The 21,563-nt window shown below is 37.2% G+C and overlaps 1 protein-coding gene across 1 annotated transcript in view; it reads right to left on the reverse strand.

Annotated features, from left to right (window-relative positions):
• TTC27 (tetratricopeptide repeat domain 27) overlaps positions 1 to 21,563 on the reverse strand; it is a 123,820-nt gene that overhangs the window by 64,293 nt on the left and 37,964 nt on the right. Inside the window, exon 8 of the mRNA XM_009697697.1 lies at positions 16,446 to 16,512. Within this exon, the coding sequence (XP_009695999.1) occupies positions 16,446 to 16,512 (67 nt within the window). The remainder of the gene's footprint in view (positions 1 to 16,445; positions 16,513 to 21,563) is intronic.

Consider the following 21,563-nt stretch of genomic DNA (forward strand, 5'->3'; position numbering starts at 1 on the left):
TGGGTGATGGAAAAGATATGTGCTAAACCAGACTTTCTCTATAGACCACAGATTTCAAAGTGAAAAAAACCTAAGGTGTACCTCATATCCTACTATAATTTTTAACTCAAGGCAAGGAATAAGTTCAGAAACATGTAAGTGTTTGCACAGATTTAATCAGTTTCAGTTTTATACTAGCTGGCATGCTAGCAATAGATGTAAGGGAGTATGAATCAGTAGTCCCATTAGTAAAGTGAACTGTCTCTTTAAAAAGAACAAAAGACCTTCTCGTGCACAACTCTTCTTAATTTCCTCTAAAGTAAGACAATTAATCACATTTTTGTAGATGGCACTATAAAAGCCAAAGTCAAGAACAATTTGCATTAAAAGGACTACACATTGTCTCTTTCCACTGAAGACAGTGGAAAGGAGCATTGCAAACAGAATCAGGAGTGAATTTTTTGCAAAATAAAAGCATCCAGTACTTTCAAAAAGTTCAACTCTGCCAAAACATTGCAAAGACTATAATGTTACCTGCTCAAAAATACTGCATTACTATCCTCATTAGAAATAGCAAGACACTTCAGTATCTTTCTTCAGCTATCTCTTCAGCCTACCCTTAAAAGAAAGCATTCGACGCCAAAAAAACCCAACACAGCTGCTTCTCAGCAATAGGCAACATTACTGCATATTCACCAGCATCCTTTTCCTTTGTTCAGTCAATACTCAGACTCAGCATACTCAGCTGACAAAATGGGTAGAAGTCCTGATGGGGAAAATGGATGACTTCCCCAAAGAAAATATCCTCAGACTTCACAGCTTGTTTGTTCATCTTGTTTTCTCTAGCAAAGGCAACACAGGTAACATTCAGGTAGAATGAGGCTGCCTTACTTCTGGTCTTGGTTCTTCTAAGTATCACTAGTCAGGAGAACATCCAATTTTCCCTTCCATTCTCCATGACCATCTCACTTTAAACCTGAAGTCATCCCTAGGCCAGCTCTCCTCTGCAGTGAATTTTGTTTTATTTTTGAAGGACAGGGAGCCAAAAGAAACACATCAAAGGTCTACATCTGCTGCTTTTACTAACAGATGCAAGTATGTTGTTCTGTAAAAGACTGCATCTTTCTTTTTCCCTCCTTCTGCTTCCAGGTACACTTCCTCACATGCAGAAAGAATACCGATCAAAACAACTCTCTCTTCCCTCTCCTAAAGTACACTTCTCAGTGTACTGAAAATATTCAGGGCAATGGTTAAGCACTTGTTAGAAGAATGTTCATGTCTAAAGCTCAGTCCATATCTGTTTCTTCTTCTTCCTGCTATAGTCTTTACGTCTTCTGAACACACATCAAGAACTTCCTGAGCTTTCTCTTAAGTTGGACGTTTCTATCTTTTTTCTTGGAGCATCTCCTGTCTCACTCCATAACCATGCAACTCAGAAACACGCAAATATTATCTGTATGAAGGGGGTCATTTGATGTGGACATAGGTATACTGGAACCTGATCTCTAGTCAGAAGAAGGAGAAACACAAGCACACGATGACTGGTCTTTCCAGCTAGCTGTCAATGTAGCTCTGCAGATAAAACTGAAATGGTGGCCCAGTGTCCCCTGCATTATACACTTCACAGAGAAAAAGATCAAAGAAAACAAGCACTAGAGAAACGTTCCCTTGCAAGGGAAGCCTCATATGTTTCCACAGACAAAGCTACGTGAAAGGAGCACAAAGATTTACATTTACTGAAGAATTTTCAGTGGCAACAAAAGACTCAAAGCTTTGTAGGGATTTCAATATAACAGGAATACAGAAAAGCACGCTCACATTAGCTTGCATGGAACAAAAATAAAATACAAAGCAGGGAGACACTTATAGTGAGCTATAAACACAATTCTTTGATTCTGCATAACACAGTCTGTTATTTAACTTGCATGCATGCAGGTATGTAACTTTCAGACAGACCCGTGGAAGGAACAAAAATCACAATGCGAAGTCATTTCAGACACATTGGAAAAATCTACTCAAATCAGGTTCTGCTAGGAAAATGTTTTAATGCTTTTTTTCCCCTTAGGATTTTCTACTTTCTAATAATAGTACAAAGGTACTACCTGAGTCTTAAATTATTTATTCAGCTCTACTTATACATCCAAACTGCAAATCTATCCTGGATGTCCAAAATGATATAAATTTTCTTTCACATTAATAGGCATCGGTGGCCTGATACTTAGCAAGTTTCTAAGAGCTTAACGCCCTGTGATGATACTAAGTGGTATGCACATTGTACCCTCCTGTAAGAGTTAAAAAACTAGCAATTTTTTTATGCTGTTGCTTAAGCTGATTTTTGGGTTGTATTTTGGTTTGGTTTTGCTTTTCATTTTGAGACACTATTTAAGTTCAGAAGTAAGCTTTCTTTGGAGGTTCTCAATTAATTTTTTTTTAGGAGAAGGAAGAAACTAGAGAAGAAAAGGAAATGTCACGAAGAAAGAAGATACTGTTTTATCTAAAGAAATCTGCTTTCAATGACTAGCAAAGGGTAAACCACATAAGATATGGCTCCTATTTTCACTTAGAATGCAGTCCAGCCATGTTACTGACACTCGCTCTGTTGTGCCAAAGATATCACTTATTCTGTGTTATGCTGAAAACACATTCAGCCAGATTTGACTGTAGTAGCATTGTCTTTTTCAGGTCTGTGGTTTGGACTTACTCCTGAAACAGCACAAGTACAGACTTCCATACCACATCACAGTACTGCATTTATTTCCTAAGGCCCAATCTCAACAGCAATAAATCAGGTTTTTGGATTCAAAAGACCAGAGTTTAACTCTTTGGAACCAATGATAAGGATTTCCCTAGGTATTAAACAACAGTGAATTTCTCATTTTAACTGCTCAGCCTCAGGAATTTCACCGTCTACCCCAAAGTTTGGAACGCATCATGTGCTCTTTTGACAATATCCTGAAAAATGGAAAAGCAGATTAAAGAAATTGCTCTCTGCACAGGTAGTAAAAGAGTGAATTTGGTTTGTGAATAGCTAGATACCGTATTTTAAAGATAGATAGTTTCAGGACTATGTGCATAGTACATGCTGTCTTAGGACTCGCAATCTGTTTAGCCTCAAGACAAACAAAGCAAATGATTGAAAAAAGGGTGAAAGATAGAAAAACCAGTGCCAATGGAAAGTATTTTGTAACTTGTTCCATTCACATCAGCCATGTAGGAGCAGAAACATGTCCTACCCGCCCCCGCCCCCCCCAGGTATTCCCTTGGAAACTACCACAGTATGCTCTTAAATCCTCTGCCCTGCTTGCTCTACCCCACCCTCAGCCTTGCCTCTCCTCTAACAAGGAGCATTTTTGGAACAGACAGTGCTATAGGTTAATTTATCCTCTGCTGATAGACAGCTATTCCTCAGGGAGACAATTATGACTTTTCATCTTTCCATTTCTAGTACCGCTGCCCCTGGCTACAGACAAGAACTATGATTTCTCAATACTTTCTTTAGGTTGGTCAGCACCTTTTTTTTTTTTTTTTTAAAAAACAGTTTTTCTTACTCAGCAAAATCCAGGTAAGCCTACAGATTAAGGTTCCCCTTTCTTTCCCATTTCTTTTTTTCTGCTTCTTTCCTTGTCTGAACTCAATGTTTGCAGCACTCCAGACCACTGGAAAAATCCCTTAAGCTTGACAGATCCTGCATCCTTACGCAATTGCCCCAGGGTGGTGGGATTTGACGGTTCTGCCTGCCTACTCGCATTCATCAGCCCACCACTAGGTTTCTTCCATCACTACGGTTTTTCCATAGACTGCCAATGATGCTTCTTATTTATTTGGTCCATCAACAGCTTCTGGAAGAATACTGCTTGATATACTGCTGGTACCTGATGCAGCATGGATTCCTACTCTAACAGAAACTTTTATCTTTACTTTTGCAATGATAATTTCAGGATAAATATCCATTTACAATAATTATCCTTAAAATACCTTAACTGAGTATCTTTTGCAGGAAGAGAATTTAGGAAAGTAAAAATACTGGTTCTCAGACAGCTTTGGAGCACAACCATAAGAATTATACAACACAATGGAGCCTTAAAAGTTCCCTTCACATCCTAGGTAAAAGCATAAGATTATCTTCTTGAAAAGAACCAATTTAAATGTTTTCATAATTTCAAAACTTTAAGATTAGTCAATAGCACAACAAGAATACTTTACAGCTGCTTACAGTTTTTACATTACAAAAATGCCATTTGTGAACCCACCCTATAATGATGTTAGCTAGTCAAAACCAGCTATCACATTTTTTTCTTCTAAAAGGAACAGCCAAAAAAACTCAGGAAGAATCACACGCCTAAACCAGTGATTTACAGTAAGGCTGCCACCGACTTTACTATTAAGCCATGTCAGAACAAATCACAGAATTTCTATAAAACATCTGCACAACCCTCAGTCTGTAAGAACAGCTGTCTCTAGAAGAACAGTGAGGCACAGCAGAAGAAAACCCAGAAAATGCCAGGCCAGACCCTACAGGGAGTGTGTCGTACCTGGTTTTCCCTTGGTTTGAATGCCAGCACCCACCACAGGAATTCTGCCTCCAACAATCTCTTCTGTTCCGCAGCCTACATATTGCAATACTGGGTGTTCACAAAAAAGTGTAACACGTTGCATGCAAGAGGTGTGCCTCAATTACTGTTTGGTGGGTGAACTGCCTGGGGCAAAGTCGGGAGGTGACAATTTCAGTGACAGTTCTAGGATGGTCTCAGCAGTTTCCCAGGAAAGAACATATTAACAAGTCTTGATGTCCATTAAAAAATATTTGATTTCAGATTTCTTCCAATTCCTGACTTCACCAGTAGAAGCATTCTGTCTCTTCAAAGAGCTACTGTTCCCATTACATGCAATAGGATCAAGCTGCTGGAGGTCACCAGCAGCCTGGCTTTAAACCTTACGTGCAAAAGTTTAGTTTCCAGGAGCGAAACAAAGCTGCAACCACTATCCCTTCAGAGACTGAAGACACAATGGTCCTACAAGAAGACTACATCCTTAGGCAGCAACCAAAAGTGAGGAAGGAAAGGAACAGAGTCAGAAATATGTGAGAAAGGAAGGAATTAGGGAAGATGAAAGCAAGAGGGAAAGTCAGATAAACAGGAGGCAAGAGCTCACACAGGAGGGCTGAGGGGAATATTGCATGGATGAGGCAACAAAAAGGGAAGCTGACATATGCTCAAGTGACTAATAGTGAAAAAAATGAGTGACGGACTGCTGGGGAGCATGAAAGTAAATCCTGTCTTGGTAGGCAAAAGCAAGTAACGTTCCTAAATCTGACAGAGTTCTGTAGAGAGAAGCTATACTCTGAATATATTTATTAGGGACCAAAGGCAGTATTTATATTTGGGATGTGCATAGATTTGAAAGAAGTTAACAGCATAAGATGTAATGGATTAAGATTCAAACACAACAGCCTAGCACCTGTCCAATTATGTTATGGACATAAACAACAGCAGTTATTAAAATAACTGTGAAAATTGGATGAAGAATCATAGAATAGTTTGGGTTGGAAGGGACTTTCAAAGGCCATCTAGTCCAACCCCCCATTGCAATGAGCAGGGACATCTTCACCAGGTTGCTCAGAGCCCCGTCCAGCCTGACCTTGAATATTTCCAGGGATGGGGCATCCACCACCTCTCTGGGCAACCTGTGCCAGCGTTTCACCACACTCTTCGTAAAAAATTTCTGACTTACATCTAGTCTGCAGAAGCTACAAGACATTTTCCTTAGACAAACAAAAGAGGCAATCTTTTTAGTTATGCACCCCCAAGCTTCGCATTTTCCCAGCTCCGTTACAGATTCAAGACACACACAAATAAACGCTTGTCTACTATAGATAAGGGAAAGATACAGAATATACAGACAAATAAATACACGCACTGCAGTTCTTACACAATAAGCTGTAGGATGAGAAATATGGCCTTATTCCAGCAACTAAATGACCTGCTTGCTTTCTGGATCTTACTACTAAGCTATTAAACAGCTTCAAGCCATGCAAAATGTTCAAAACAAAATAAAAACAGTTTTCTAAACATATTTCCTTCCTTTATTCTAAAACTGAAAGGGTTTCACCAACATATATTAAACTAAAAAGCAAAGAAAACATACTCAGTTTTAGCTAATGATAAACAAATCAGGTCCGATACTAATTTGGGGAATGCAAACACATATGCTGTTCCTCTCCGAGTGTTGTTATTTTAAAATCAAACATCTCATTTTACAGAGTAGAAAAATCTTTCACAGTCTATTTATAGAAATCTGTAAAAGTTATTTTCTCTCTCTTCTTTTGTCTAGACTAGATATAAGTCACTGTAGAATGTGCTGGCCAACATATTCTGACAAATGTACTGAAGAAAAATCTAGCTGACAGAAGACATGAAGTCTTTCAAGAAAAAAAGCCCAAGCTCCAACTTAATTAATGCAAGACATGCTTAAGGATAATACAGATAGGCAGTAAAATCTTCTCAAATACACCAACTAACATCTAGTGTCATGATTTTTATTTCAGTTCAGAAAAGGTCTCAAATCTCAGCTTCACAGATAGAAAAACATTAAATAGTGTAAATATTTTGAAAACATTTTTGCAAACCGAAACAAACAGAACATGATGCTTTTAAATGTTTTATTGGTATTTATTTGAATTGTCTTCATAACTAACAACTCTGCTTGCCATGATTAATGCAGCCAATTCAAGCTTGTCAAAAGTATTCATGCCATACCATATTATCATATATGCTAAGCGTATAAATCATACACAGAAAAAGAGTCTGAATTCTCACAGTAATCATGAGACTCATTTATGATACACATTGCAGGATCAGTCCTAGTCCGCTAAATGAGCTGGCATTATTTCTGTTTCCTGATGCAATGAGCTAACCTTCATAAACAGAATATGAACCTTTCCTATTCATCTATTTGCACAACCAGAAATTCATTTTCTTAACTGTCACAAACACTTCATGCAAATTACCTTATGAAATTTTCTTGGATATTTGATGTTACAAATGATTATTAAAAATAACACTTTGCTTATCATGTAAGTTATCCCAGTAAAAATGTATTTGTGGAAGCAAAAAAAGCTCAGTGATGGGATCTGCTGGCAAGAATACATGCTTCCCTCCCTTTAGTCACAATGTACTGTTTAGTACATGATCAGTGCTAGAATTCAAGTACTCTGTAAATACAAGTAAAATAAATGTGCATACAACCTCCATGCAGATGTATTTAAATGTTTCACAAATTTCTTAACATCTTAATTTCTGGTCAAGAGCATTTGAAGATTCCACTTCACTATTTAAACTTGCTGCTCTTAATAAAAGACAGGAAAGGAAATACTGTAGAAATACCAGAATTGGAGCTGCTTAACCTTCATCTTTCTATAACATAGATGGCACCATGCTTTTCCACAACATACTGAACCAACTAACTACTTATACAAGGGCAGCACACTCTGCATCCCCAATACCACTGCTGAACAGAGTGGCGTTTACTCAATTGAGGACAACTAAACACGTAACCGGATATTTTGCTGAATCTAAGCTATAAATGTTTGTTTAGGAAAATTTTTCAAAAATAAGTAAGAAACTCCAAATCTTTCCCCTTTATATCTGCTTTCAAAAGCCCACGGTTTATAGACTTAGAAGCTGACTAAACATAGTTTTTCCTCACAAAAATCTTAAACTGACCATCAATAAATCCCCATTAAAAAATACCAATTAGAAATGAATCCTTTCCAGTAGCTTGGCTACCTAAAACTTTAGGATTAAAAAAGACTGAAGGAGAAAAAAAAAAAAAAAAAGAAAAAAAAAGACAAGAATTACTGGAGATGTTTCATTTTTCCATCCCTAGTCTTGGGGGAATAGAAAAAAGAATTTCATGCAGAAACAGGGTAAGATTGATCTATTTCTTATCAAGTTCATCTTATAGTTTTGCCAAAGCAGCTAGAATAGAATAATAGCTAGAACCAACTGCACCTGGTTTTCTTTTTTTTAAAAAAAAACCAAAACAAAACAGTGACATTTTAGTGATGATAAATGAAACAAAGAGTATCAGATTTACACACTTCAGACACCTTGGGGGGAAGAAAAAAAACCCCAACATACTTCAGGACTCCAATCAAGAACTACAGCATTCTAATCAAACCTATTCTAAACTATGTAGAAAGTAAAAAAAATTCTTACTTTTTCAATATTTCATCTTTAATACAGACCAGAAAGAATGTTTGAGGGGCTGATACAAGAAATGTTCTTCTTCCAGTCCAAACTACAGACATGATACGATCAGAGAAAATTAAACTCAGTTGCTTGGAGACAGTAGCAAGCTCACCAGCAAAGAAGAATTCAACCACCATTTTTTTTCAGATGCTATGGAACACACAAGATTAGAGTAATATTTGAAATGCTGGGTTAGGAAAAAAAAAACAAATGAAGGGACAATACTAAAACTAGGCAGAGGAGATGAGGGCAAGATATTAGGACAGCTAAATAAACTTTAAGAATAATTCTTCCTCACATACAGTAAGAAAACCAAAAATCTAAGTTTACTTTGAAAAAAAAAGAGGAGACTTGAATTTACCCCTTGTTTAGTTCTGCCCCCTCCCCAGCCAAACAGGCAGAGCAGTAGAATATTAATCACTAAAAAAAAAAATTGACTGCTAGTACTGATAACATATGAATTGAATTGATCATCAGAATATTGTCAAAAAGGGAACATTAAGCAGTACACAGAATAGCAAGAATGTCTTATTTCCTTCAGATGATACCTCCGACAGCCTATTGTTATTCACCCTATTGTTGAATAGGGGGTTTAATCTTGTCTTCTTGTGATGAAATCTTTCTTGCTGAAGTAAATTATAATAGTTATAACTGGTGAAGGACACAAGAGGGGGAAGGGAAGCCTGTGACATGTCAACTGGCTGTCAGAGAGGTTGCTAGAAAAAAAACAAGTGAGCTGCTGATAAAGAAGAAGGAGGAGAGGGAGAAGAAAGGTTGCTGTGGGAAAAAAACGTTACTAACTGTCATCAAATTTGCCTGCTTAACTTCTACAAGCAAATAATCTGTTAATATTTAAACACGAATTTCACATTCTCTTACCACTGTGAGACCACTAAAATCTATTGCTTCAGTAATTCTGTACAGATTAAAAGAGCAGACTATCCCAATTTTTTTCCTGCTCAGAAAGGCGCACAATAATTCAGGAGTCATCTCCTGTAAGATATGATGCAAGCAGAACTGTGGATCACACAGACTCAGGGAAGAATGTAGACCACAGAGGAGAACAAAGTTGAAAGGGATAAAAGTGTCAATTATGTTGAAATCCGATATTTTGTAAAATAAAACAACTTCAAACAGACTGTTACTTAATCCCAGTTTTGGATTGGAATGCAAGCTTCACCCCTGCCCTGCAACACATGTACTACATGTACAAGGCACCCAGTTACTTTACCCTAAAACATCTAAATGCATACAATACAACAGCAGCAAAAACAACTGACAACACTAGTTTAACTTCCTATCCACAATACTTCGTAAATGTAAGTACCAAACACTTTGGTGAATAAGCTTCCAGGAAATCTAGTTGAGTCTTTGTACATGATACTCCAGCAGAAAGAGGCAGCTTCCCTTTTGCCATACTCAGTACTCAGTCCGATTTCCCAGTAACATATGATGGGCCAGAAAGCATACATGCATTAAATTCGCAAGTGTTTAGATCCTGACATTCCTGGAAAATAATTCAGACTTTTGAATAAAAGTGCTTTGAAGGAGAAAAAAAAAAAAAAAGAAAAAAAAAGAACAGCTTTGAATTTTAAAAAGTCTTACTAGTACTAGCAGGGCTTTGCTGAGAGAAAGCCTTTGCGGTGTTATAACCTTGTAACCAACAGAGCCTATTCAAAATGGGCAACACTGCTTAGAAAAGAAGTGAAAGAGACTTTTTATAAAGCCACAAATGTTACAACAGTAGAGACACATGGCACTTTAATGAGCTTTTCAATACTCTTGCTAGTTATAAAACATAAAGCAAACTGCAGCCATTTTCTCAGCAGAGAAAAATGCACTGCTTTTATTTAAGCTATATAAACAACTTCTCTTTAGAAACCAAATTGGCATGTTAGTTTTATAGAGATTTTTGATAGGAAGGCTTAACTTTAAAAATATCATATGCCATGATTTGATTGCTCCCTAGTTCCACATTAGTATCACAAATGCCATACAAAAGATGAGAAAAACAAAGCATTCCCATTTCCACCTTCCATTCCCTCCTCCCAAAGCCCCCTTCCTACAGTGAAAAGCAGAAAAAGTATTAATATATGCATATACACACACACTCAATAAAATGTGCACTATAATTCTTTGCTGTGATTTTCAAAGGTACCATACAACATCAGTTTCTATTACACTCAATAAATGCCCACCTCTGAAAAAAAAAAAAAATATTCTGTCCAACCATTCTCAAATTCCTTAGTAAAAACAGTCTCTTATGGAATCAGTAGCTCAACACAGTGGAAAAACAAAAGACATGAAGCATTCCCATCTGGTCCATCTTTGGAATACACAGTATTCCTTGGATTCTGACATACTCCCTCCACATTCTCCAAGTTCTTGATCAGACCTTAGTATCCTTCATGGCCTTATTTGAACAATTTTAGAATGATCACGTATTTTTGTTAGAAGATTGTGAATAATTTTTAAGTTTTGTACTCTGAGCAAAGTAAGAGCTATTACACTTTTTTCCTCTTTAAGAAAGATATCCTCACCTGTTCAAAGTGTCAATAGACAGAAGAGCTGCCAGAGTTTCCTTTTCCCAGTTTTCACCACTTAATAAAGAAACCAACTGCTCTACTCTCCATAAATGATAGCAGTCTCAGGAGTATAAGCAAACCAACGCAACTATATTTTCCATGGTCCTTTTTCTTTCCCTTCTCATCTTCTATGGATTCCAGAGGATACAAATATGGAGCTAAGATGTGGGAAGCACAAAACAAGAGGTTTCTCTTCCACAGTTTCTGGTTACTTTTTCTCCTCAGTTCCCTATAGGTTAATACTGTTGCTACCACTCAAACTCCCTTGATCATAACACACTAAGAAGGGAAAAAAGTATTATTCTCCCACACTGGGCTAAGCGCTCATCACATTTACCACAAAGCCCTTTTCTGCTGGACAAAGCAAGGCCTAGGATAGATGTAAGGGGTCATGTTAAGGACCAGCTGCAACTCCTTAATCCTGGATATTCTGTTGGAGTGTCGTATCAGACTAAGAAACACTGAATTTCCTCCACAGTATGTAAACTATAAGCTATAGTGTAAGCTTTCCATAAAGCTGTAAGAACTTGTACTGCAGAGTCTAATCTTCTTAGTGTTTTTTTTTTTAAAAAAAACATTTTTCTCTTTTGTAAGAGAAAAAAGCAATGCTATCCAGTATTTAATTTTTCCCCTATTTCTCTGCAAGAACCGCATAATCTTAAAAATAAAGCATAAAGGAAGATTTACCAGTTCTTACATAGAACTTTCATATGTTCCTGAAACTCTTTTACACTTCAGAAATATTTTTTAAGTTTTCTGTTCTAAAGTTTCTGTTCACATGAGGGACATCTTCTATAAAGCTTAGAATATAATTTTTAAAAAATTCTTTTAAAAATATACTGAAATATCATGCAGATTTATGTAAAAGCATTGTTCATTTAAAGACAATATATCAAAGAGGACATAACTGCATTACCTATTGAAAATAATGCAAACAGCAAATATCTAATGGAAGTGATCTTAAGACCTTACTTTTGCTTATTTACAAAAAGGATTTTATTTTTTTTAAAAAAAGTATTTGGGCCACTGATATACAGAGATCAGTGATGTACTTGTGAATTTCTAGGGGAAAAACTGCTGCTCAATATAAAACCCAGCAGACTTCACATTTGTATTTTTACATCAGAAACAATCCACAGAAATTAAAGATGGGATAAGGAAGTGTATTTAGGCATTGTAAAACTAACTTGGGGAGTTGGGAGTAAATTAAGCTAGAAAACCTCACTGTGAAAGCAGTACTGAGTTCTTTGGTTTCTTGCATTGTATACTTCCTACTGCCTATACAGAAAGCTCTAGGGGAAAAACATCTGTTATGAGGAAGAAACCAGTAATTCTAACAGAGAAGCACTGGGTTTCACCACTGGTTTACCGCCCCTCTTTTCTTCTCTTAAAAATGGCTTTTGAATGCAATATTCAGCTAGCTGAATCAGAAAGTTTGCCAAATATCATGTGCATAACTGTCTCTGAAGCAGCTTGTGTGATATTGGATTTCTAAATAAAGATCTTAGCTTTCTTACGAGTCCAAGTGCTTACCATAAGAGAATTAACTAAAAACATTGTAACTGTTTCGCAAAACCGTTATGCACAAGAAAAAATATTTAATTGCCCTTAAAATCAAATTTTTACAGTTTTGTTTTTATTCTTAAGTACATGTGAGCTACATTACTTCTTATGTAATGATATCAAATCAACAATTTAACTATAAGCAGGAAAAAAAAGAAAATAAAATGTATCTAATTTCAGCTATAGATTATCAGCTTAAAAGTCGAAATATTATGCTGACGATAGGTTAACAGATTGGACTAGAAAACCTCAAGCACTGAAGTCCAAATTATTGCACTAAGAGGGGCCATCCCAGCCAATGAGACTACATACACAAGTACACAGGATTTGATACACGCCTACACCTTGCTTCAAAAATCAGCAATACTAAAAGTAATTCTTAGTTACAACAGTTAGCACTTTTAGAACAATGGCAACTATTCCCAAGCGACTTCAGTAAATGAAAAGCAGCAATCCTTTTGTATTTGACTGCAGTCACCAAGCAGTGACTAATGCTGACTTAATAGTACTATTTTTAGGACTATAAGCGATGCTGTTTGAAAAAAAAAAATCTGTCTTACACATCTAGTAATTTTCAACTTCTACAGATATAAAAAGGAGTTTGGAATGCCTGTTTGCCAAACTATACCTAGTATGAGGCAGGATCACATCTTCTGCTTGAGTTCCCTTTGATCATCCTTTCCTTCGACTACACCTAGTATGAGGCAGGACCACATCTTCTACTTGAGTTCCCTTTGATCATCCTTTCCTTCTCATACTACCTGGACCTCAGTTCCCTCTGCTTGAGAGAAACTGCAAAACAAATGCATGTGACCTGCAATGTCCAAAGCAAAAGGATCTCTTGACGATTCATTGATCTATTAAAAACACCTTAAAATTTCTCAAGTTTCCTAAGATATCTTGAAATGCCCTCCTTTCTTCAGGAAACATAAATTTCAGCAGATATCAGATGAATGCATGACAACCATCTAACCAGCCTGCAGATTTAGGAATCCACATGTAGGCTGAGAAGATGCCTGCTCACACACACACACACACACAGCAGTTTAAAGGACGCTAACGAAATTACTAGAGCAGCATGGATATAGCGCTCATTTGCCTGTTTCACTGCGTAGTACCAAAGTTTGGTAAATACCTTAAATACGAGTGATAACATTTGTGGTGCCACTTACTTACTCAGCTAGCAGACACTGTAAGAACCAAGGCTGTGCTAACATTCACACAGAACACTCCTACTGCCAGGGAGCACGGTGAGGGATTTCCTTGCCTCTCTGACTCTCTGAGCTCTTTTGCTAAGATGCAAAAGAGATCAGAGATTTTATCATGAAATTCTGCAGTGACTATCCACAATTTTAGGCTCAGGTACAAACTCCACAAAAAGATGCCTTGATTGAAAAGAACCTATATAAGCTAATATCCGATTCCTGCTTTCAGTTTCCAGTAAAGATTTGGGATGGTAACGTTACAATTCACACTTGTTCTTGTTTGTGTCTTGGGACTATAGGTCAAGATCAAAAGACAAAATAATGGTAAGATTGAATTGTGCTTCTACATCCAGTGAACTTGGGGAACATTAAGCAAAAGTTTAAAATAACACTATTCTGATATCAAAATTTACTATTTCCTCTAATTTTCCGGCTACACACTACTTCTTTAAGTCACCGCTGTCCACTGAATTCTGCACTACTAGGGAGATGTACATTCCTGTTTGTTTATCACTATAGACCCTTCTTTTTAGCTACTCAGAGCACAAGGTGACAGGGAAGCCTAGACATATCTTTCAGCTTTGTTTCTCTGGAGATCTATCCTGATAGTGGTTGCTGATCTTACAAGGGTGAAGCAAGCTGTAGCTGACTTAGAGGCTCGATAGAAAGATAAGTAAATAAGTGAAGGAAAACATAAGCTCCCCACAGTCACTGCAATAAATATTTAAGGAGCAAGTTCATCAGCTGCCCTGTGGTTTTTGAGGAATCAGCCACTAGATGGCAGAAAAACGCAGTTTAATTTTCTCATCCTTATGAAGAATTTGCCCAACAGATCTCTTGCATCTCAGATCACAGGTAGTATGATCTGTCAAGCAATGTCAGATAAAAGATGACAGTAAGGCTTATTATCTTTCTTGCCTAGTACATGTGCTACCTGGATTTTTTCTCCTCTGCTGTAAAATGTGAAGAATGTTTAAATGTTTGAAAACTCCAGTGTTGAAACAGCTAAACCCCACTCCTAGTTTCATTATTCTGGAAAGTACACCATTACAGGAGTAGGGTCAATCTTGTTAAAGATGTTCTGTTCTCACAATATCACTCCATTTAACATTAAAAGGATAGACTATATGGAGAAGTTATTTCAAAATTCAGGTATAAAATGGCTGCTTTTCCACCCAAGAATTATGCAAACAATAGTGGGTAGCGGGAAGACTGAAGGAGGGAGTATACAAAAAAGTCCAGGGAGTTTGACAGGAAAAAAATATGAGAAGCTAAATTCTGAGTTTTCACAGAAAACCCTCGATTTAAAATAAATTATTTTAACAACAAAAGTAGCAGGGTTTGTTTTAATGAAATTGTATGCATGTCTTGACATTTCATACATTTGCATTATTTTTGCAAGAAAAATTATACTGTAATAGTTTCATCATTTTTTAAAAAAAGCTTGCAGTACTTGGTTCACCAGCTTTTTTCATTCCTGTGACCTTTTCTATGTGTGCACTTCTTTACTTTGTACATGTTTATTTTTTCCATACGCTTTCTCCTGTCCTTTAATGGTCATCATTCTTTAATATCCTTACTGGATACTTTTGTTACTAGAATATCAAGTAAGAATGGACAGTCTCATTTTTAGTACATTCATTTTTTTCCTGATCACTATTCCAACCTTTTAAAAAAACAAATCAAAATCGTAGTTCAAAACAAAACACTTCAGGAACTATATCATGAAAAAGGACTATGATCATTGTAGCAACAGAAAGAAAACGTACAAACCCCAAACTTTTACAGTGATTCACTCAGCTCCCTCATGCAGATCTTACATGTACTGTAAAACCAACTTATTTTACATTTATCTAATGAAAAGATTAGGATTTTCTTTTTTACAGATTGAACTTCCTCTTAACACCACAAAAGAAAAAAACAACCAAACATTAGCATCGTTAACCTTAGATTACTGTCCATAGTCCTTTCACTTAACTACAAGTGTCAGTGATAAAATTCTTGCTCAATTGAAATCAAAGTGATTTTTGCTGAGATCCTAGCTGCAAACTCTTAACAAGAATTGATTTTTTCAGATAGCACTACTACAGCAAAAGGGTCTCAGACTACAAGGCTTGGTTAGGTGAGCAAGCCCTCTCCACCGCTCCAAAGCTGAAGTCTGACATTGTGGAAAATAACCAAAAATGGCAATATAATCACTGGTCTTTCCTCCTCTACTCCCTCATATAAACTACTGCTGAAAAAACACACAAAAGTAGAAAAGATCAAGGAAGGAAGCAAATTGTGTTTTGTCTTGAGTAAAAAAATTCCACTGAAAAAATACTGAGAATTTTCAAGGCTTCATTGGAAGTTACAGAATTGTTCTGCAGCAAATCAGCCATTGAGCTGGGAAGAAACATGTCTAAGCAGAACATCTGATACATAGACTGACTAAATCTGACAGAATAAAGACGAAATTTCTTTTGAACTCCACTTAAACACTGTTCAAAGAAGAGCACCTTCAACTCTAGTGCCATACAAAGAGTTTGCTGTAAAAATACAGGGCTTAATATTGCATTATAGTTCATATAGTTAACAAAAACTAAACCAAACACATAAAAAAAATGTTTTGTTCATGTTTTCAGGTGAAATTCAATTTTTAGATGTCAAGCTTATCCTGCATGATGATGGCTGAAAACTGGGTTGAACTTCAGCATCATTTTAATTTCTTGAAATAAGAGAAAGTTAGTGAAACAACTGAGTACTATAATAAATTTGGTTTACAAACAGCTTCATGATTAATGTGACTGACAGGTTACTGCTTGGTACTTACTTAAATATTAAGTGAAAACATGTTTACTAAGAAGTCCAGATAAGGTACTTACTGAAGTAAAAGCCAGAAGTTCCTCTTCAGTTAATTTGTGTATTGGATTGTTCTTTTGGAAGTCTATACTGTAAAGAAAAAACAAAACAAAACAAAACAATGCTGATTTAATCTTTAGAATACTACTATGCAGAACATATTTTTCAAACTTGCAGAAATCTAAAGGACATCCTGGAAAACTGTTACAATGACAAATGGGAGTATGGTATTTGCAGATGAAGGTCTAGACCTAGGAGCAGTCACAGAAAAAAAAGAACCATTTAGGAGACCAAGATATTTTAGTAGTACCTTTCCAATACCATTCCAAATTGAAACGTCTTACTCAGTTTAAGATTATGGGAATAACAGTTTTACAAATCCTAAAAAGTTTTAAAGCCATTCTCTGTTTTTACAGAGGTCTGTTTTCAGTTAAAATTCTATGACTAATTGAACACAGATTCTGCAAAGCAAAAAAACTATTGCTCAAAAAGTGCCGAAGGGTAATCGCAAACACACCCCCTCTTTCTAGTCACTTAAGGAGCATGCCCATAAGGGTCCACCTCTCACTAACTGGCATTACCACTAACTTGTGGTACACAAAGGGGGAAAACCAGAAGAATACACAGAGATGAAAATTAAAATTTTTTTTTTTCACAGCTGGACACGTTTACAGAGCTGATAAAGAAATTGGGCTTGCAACTCTACGTGGGTGGATGTTCTCCTTCGACAACAACCCACCAACATTTACAGATATACTACAACAGATACTTCCAAGTGGCGCAAAGAGCAACAAGGCTACAATTCAAGCTCCCTGTGAAAACAAAAGATATCAAGTGAAAATATATCCTAAAACATACAGAGTATGGATCATCACCAAACTATATAATGGCTATATACCCAAGCTTAAATTCATCACACTATTCCTTAAACTTTGCAGCAGGCTTCATATTATAGGTTAAAATTGCAAAGATAGTATACTAATTGTGATGATACGTCACAGATTGAAACTATCCGTTACATACCTCACTTTGGCCACAAGACTTTGCCCCAATCTAACTTTTTTCTCGCTATTTTGTTAATTCTTCTTTGAACATATGATACAGTTACCATTGCAGAAATAACAGTGAATACTTCGATTAAAACCTTCTTACTAGCCACAAGAACACGCTACAGAATAGAGGCTGTTGAAAATTCAATTATCTTTGAAAGGTCATGGAAATCAAGAGAGGTTCCTGAGGACTGATAGAAAGCAAATGTCACTCCTATCTTTAGCAAGAGCAAGAAGGCGGATCTAGGTTAGCCTCACTTCATTCCTTGGAAATTATATGAAGCAAATCCTCCTTGAAGTCATTTCCTAACACATGGAGGGAGCAGTCACTACAGATTCACCAGGGGAAAGTCATGCTTGACCAACTTGATAATCTCTATGATGAAATGACTGGCTTGGTAGATTTGGGGAGAGCAGTGGACATTGCCTACCTGGACTTCAGTAAGGCTTTCAGCACTGCCTCCCATAAGATCTTCATAAAGTAGCTGATGAGCAGACAGCGAGGTGGACTAAAAACTACCTGAACAAGTAGGCCCAGAGGGTTGTGATCAGCAGTACAAAGCCTATTTGGAAGCTCATAACTAGTGGTGTACCCCAGGAGGTTAATACAGAGTCCAATACCGTTCAACAACTTTATTAAGAACTTGGGTGATGGGGCAGGGTGCACCCTCACCAAGATTGCTGATGGCATAAAATTGGGAGGAGCAGCTGATATAACAGCAGGTTGTGCTACTTCCGAAGAGATCTCAGCAAGCTGAAGAAACAGCCTAACAGGAACCTCATGCAGTTCTGCAAAGGGAAATGCCAAGTCCTGACCTTGCCTGAGCAGGTGGTTGGACAAGATGATCTCCAGCAGTCCCTTCCAACCTCAACCAATCTGTGATATGAAGGGCAAGAAGGTGACAGAGTCATCTGCACGCATTTAGATAGAAGAAATCATGCTTGATTAACTAGATAGCCTTCCATCATGAGCTGACTAGATTGGTGGACTTTATCTTGACTTTCGAAGGGTGCTTTATACTTTCTTCTATAACCTCCTCATGGACAAACTGATTAAATATGGACTAGGTAAATGCACAGCATGGTGGACTGAAAACTAGATGAACTACCAGTCTCAAAGGATTAAGATGAGCAGCATGAAGTCCAGCTGGAGGTCAGTAACTAGTGGTGTATCCCAAGGATCAAATAATGTTTAACATCTTCATTGATGATCTTGATAACAGGACATGATGCAAAATCCTGCACTTGGGAAGGAATAGCCCCATGCAACAGTACAGGCTGGGGGCAGACCATCTGGTAATGAGCTTGGTAGAAAAGGACCTGGGGTCCTGGTGAAAAACAAGCTGAACATGAGCTAGCAACGTGCCCTTGCAGCACAGTCACCCGAAGCCTCCTGGGCCGCACTGGGAAGAAAAGAGTCAGGTAACCTTTCCCCTCCGCAACAGCACTGGTGAGACCACACCTGCAGTGCTGTCACCAGCTCTGGGATCCTCAGTTGAAGAGAGATGTGGACATACGGGAGCAAGCCCAGCAAAGGGCCACAAAGACGGTTAAGGCAGTCAAGCATCTGAAATACAAGGAGACGGTGAGAAAGCTGGGATGGCTTAACCCGGTGAAGAGAAGGCTCAGGGGGATCTTATCAATGTGTACAAATACCTGATGGCAGGGAGTAAACAAGACAGACCAGACTCTTCTCAGTAGTGACCAATGAAAGGACAAGGAACAATAAGCACAAACTGAAATCCAGAAAATTCCATTAAAAAAAAAGTAAGAAAAACCTCCATTAATGTAAGAGTCATAAAGCACAGGAAGGAGTTACCCAGAGAGGTTATGGTGTCTCCATCCTTGGAAATATTCAAGGCCCAATTGGACACGGCTGTAAACAACCTCCTTTAGCTGACCATTTCAAGCAGGGAAGTTGGACTAGATGATCTCCAGAGGTCCCCTTCCAACCTCAACAATTTAATTACATTTTCATGTAATGATATTTACAGTTTACATTTTTCAGTCATGTTTTGTTAACAAAAGGAAGAATAGAGCTTATTTCTTACTAAAAGCTAGAAATAAGCTGACCTTGACATTGTACTTCGAAATTTCTCTCTACATTGTGCATGTTACCAGGTCTCACAACAGTGATCTCTCTTGCCGTCCTATTCCAACAACTTCACATAGAATACAGAAGGATTTTTTTTCTTTTCTTTTCTTTGTAACTTTTTTTTCTCCTTAATCTTAGTCAAAAAAATTAATTTAGTTTCATTTTTTTCTTCCTGAAGAATAACAAATGTAATATTTATGCTGTGTCCAGGACATACTGCAGGCTCTGAGGAACAATTACAAGATGTGGCTGTCTAATGAGTTTACACTGTTTTCATACTGGAGTATACTTAATGAGCCTATACATAACCTGTGAGAGTAGAAAGGAGACAGCACAGAGAAAAGCTTGAGAAATGCAGTAGTTTGTAGTTTATTCACAGAGTGACTGAATATCCCAAATGAAGTAAGAATCTGCTTTTCAGTAGAGAACCCTCCTCTGCCTTCAAGTGCTTACCGCCTAAAATGGTCAAGACAGAAATGGTAGAACACTTTGATTTTCTTTTGGTAAATTCTACCAAGGTCTAGTAAGACACTTTTTGAAACTTCTTCTATTATGTTGCTTTTTACTTTTAAGTTATCTCCGCCATCACTTGCTTATCTGCCAGCTGTGAAAAAAGGCCAGAGTGCCTGATGTGTTTTGTTTTTTCCTGTAATGAAAAGGCGTGACAAAGTACTGAGACATAATAAAAGAATTCTAAGAGCAAGCAGCAAAGCACTCAAGATAGGAAAATGAAAAATTGATGCCATTCAAGTGCTATTATCTCTTTATCTTTGCAAGCCCACAAAAAGAAATAGAATTATTACCCGTGTAGCAGAGTGTCAAGCCTTCTTCCTGATGGCATGGGTCTTTTCCAAATTCCACCCACATTATATGGGGGAAGAGATAGAAAAAAGAAAAAAAACCAACAAACCAGGAAGAGAAAGTTCTCTCTGGAGAGCACTGCTTCAGCATTTCTAAAATGGCCATGCTTTAAGAACCACCAATATTCATCAAATTAGAGCAGCCTAGGAATGAGTACAGATGAAGCATTCAGGAAATTAAGGGATGAGTTTGAAACAAATTCCACTCTGCCAATGCAAATGGCATTTGTTCAAAGGACTGCAGCCAAATACAGGTAGGCTGAGAGACAGAGCAAAAGCGTAATTACATCCCTTCTGAGATTCAATTTGCTACTTCCACGAGGAGATAAGATACCTTTTCCCCTCTCAGGAAATCTACTTTTTAATAGCGCTTTTCTTGATGCTTTCTTATCAAACTTTCCCCAAAATTTCTGAGGGGTGGGGGTGACGATGATGACGACACACGACTAGAAAACCCCACTGAAGTAAACAAAATTATCAGTGTGTGCAGTGAATTTTCTAAATGTATTTAAAAAAAAAAAAAGAGCTATCACAGAAAGTAAGTGGCATATGGGAGCTACTCTCTCAATTTATTAAAATGGTAACACCTAAAATTGTTCCGTAAGTCATATAATAAAGAATCTAAATGCGTAACAGGTTTAGAGCTGATGATTATTCACAGCAACATAAGCCAAAAGAATAAAATGTACATATTTTTTAACACTACTGAGAGACTTAGATGCAAGCGCAAACATCTGTGTGAATTGACATCAACATAACTAGGTTTCTTAAACCTGAACTGAAATTATATAACTGCAGTTCTTTAAGGTTCAAGGTTTCATTAAAAGTGCTCTTTCACCTCTTGGATAACAGTACTCCTCTGATTAATCAGCCAACTAGTTTTATCCTGTAACAAAACAGGCACCTAATAAAGGAAATTGGGTGGGTGAGAGAGGAAGGGCATTACTGACCAGATTTTTTTTTGTAAAAAGATTTCTACATTATTGTAGGGAAGAACGTGACCAGAGTAGCTGAAAGACAACAATTTCTACACGGGAAGAAAGCTTGAGAGATCTTCCAACTCTTCTTCCTGCCCTACAAACCTCTAACTTCAGACAAAGGTTTATCCAGTCTATTCCTAAAGATGGAACCTCCTCC

Source organism: Cariama cristata, unplaced genomic scaffold (assembly GCF_000690535.1).
Source record: "Cariama cristata isolate BGI_N322 unplaced genomic scaffold, ASM69053v1 scaffold1833, whole genome shotgun sequence".
Taxonomy (NCBI): Eukaryota; Metazoa; Chordata; class Aves; order Cariamiformes; family Cariamidae; genus Cariama; species Cariama cristata.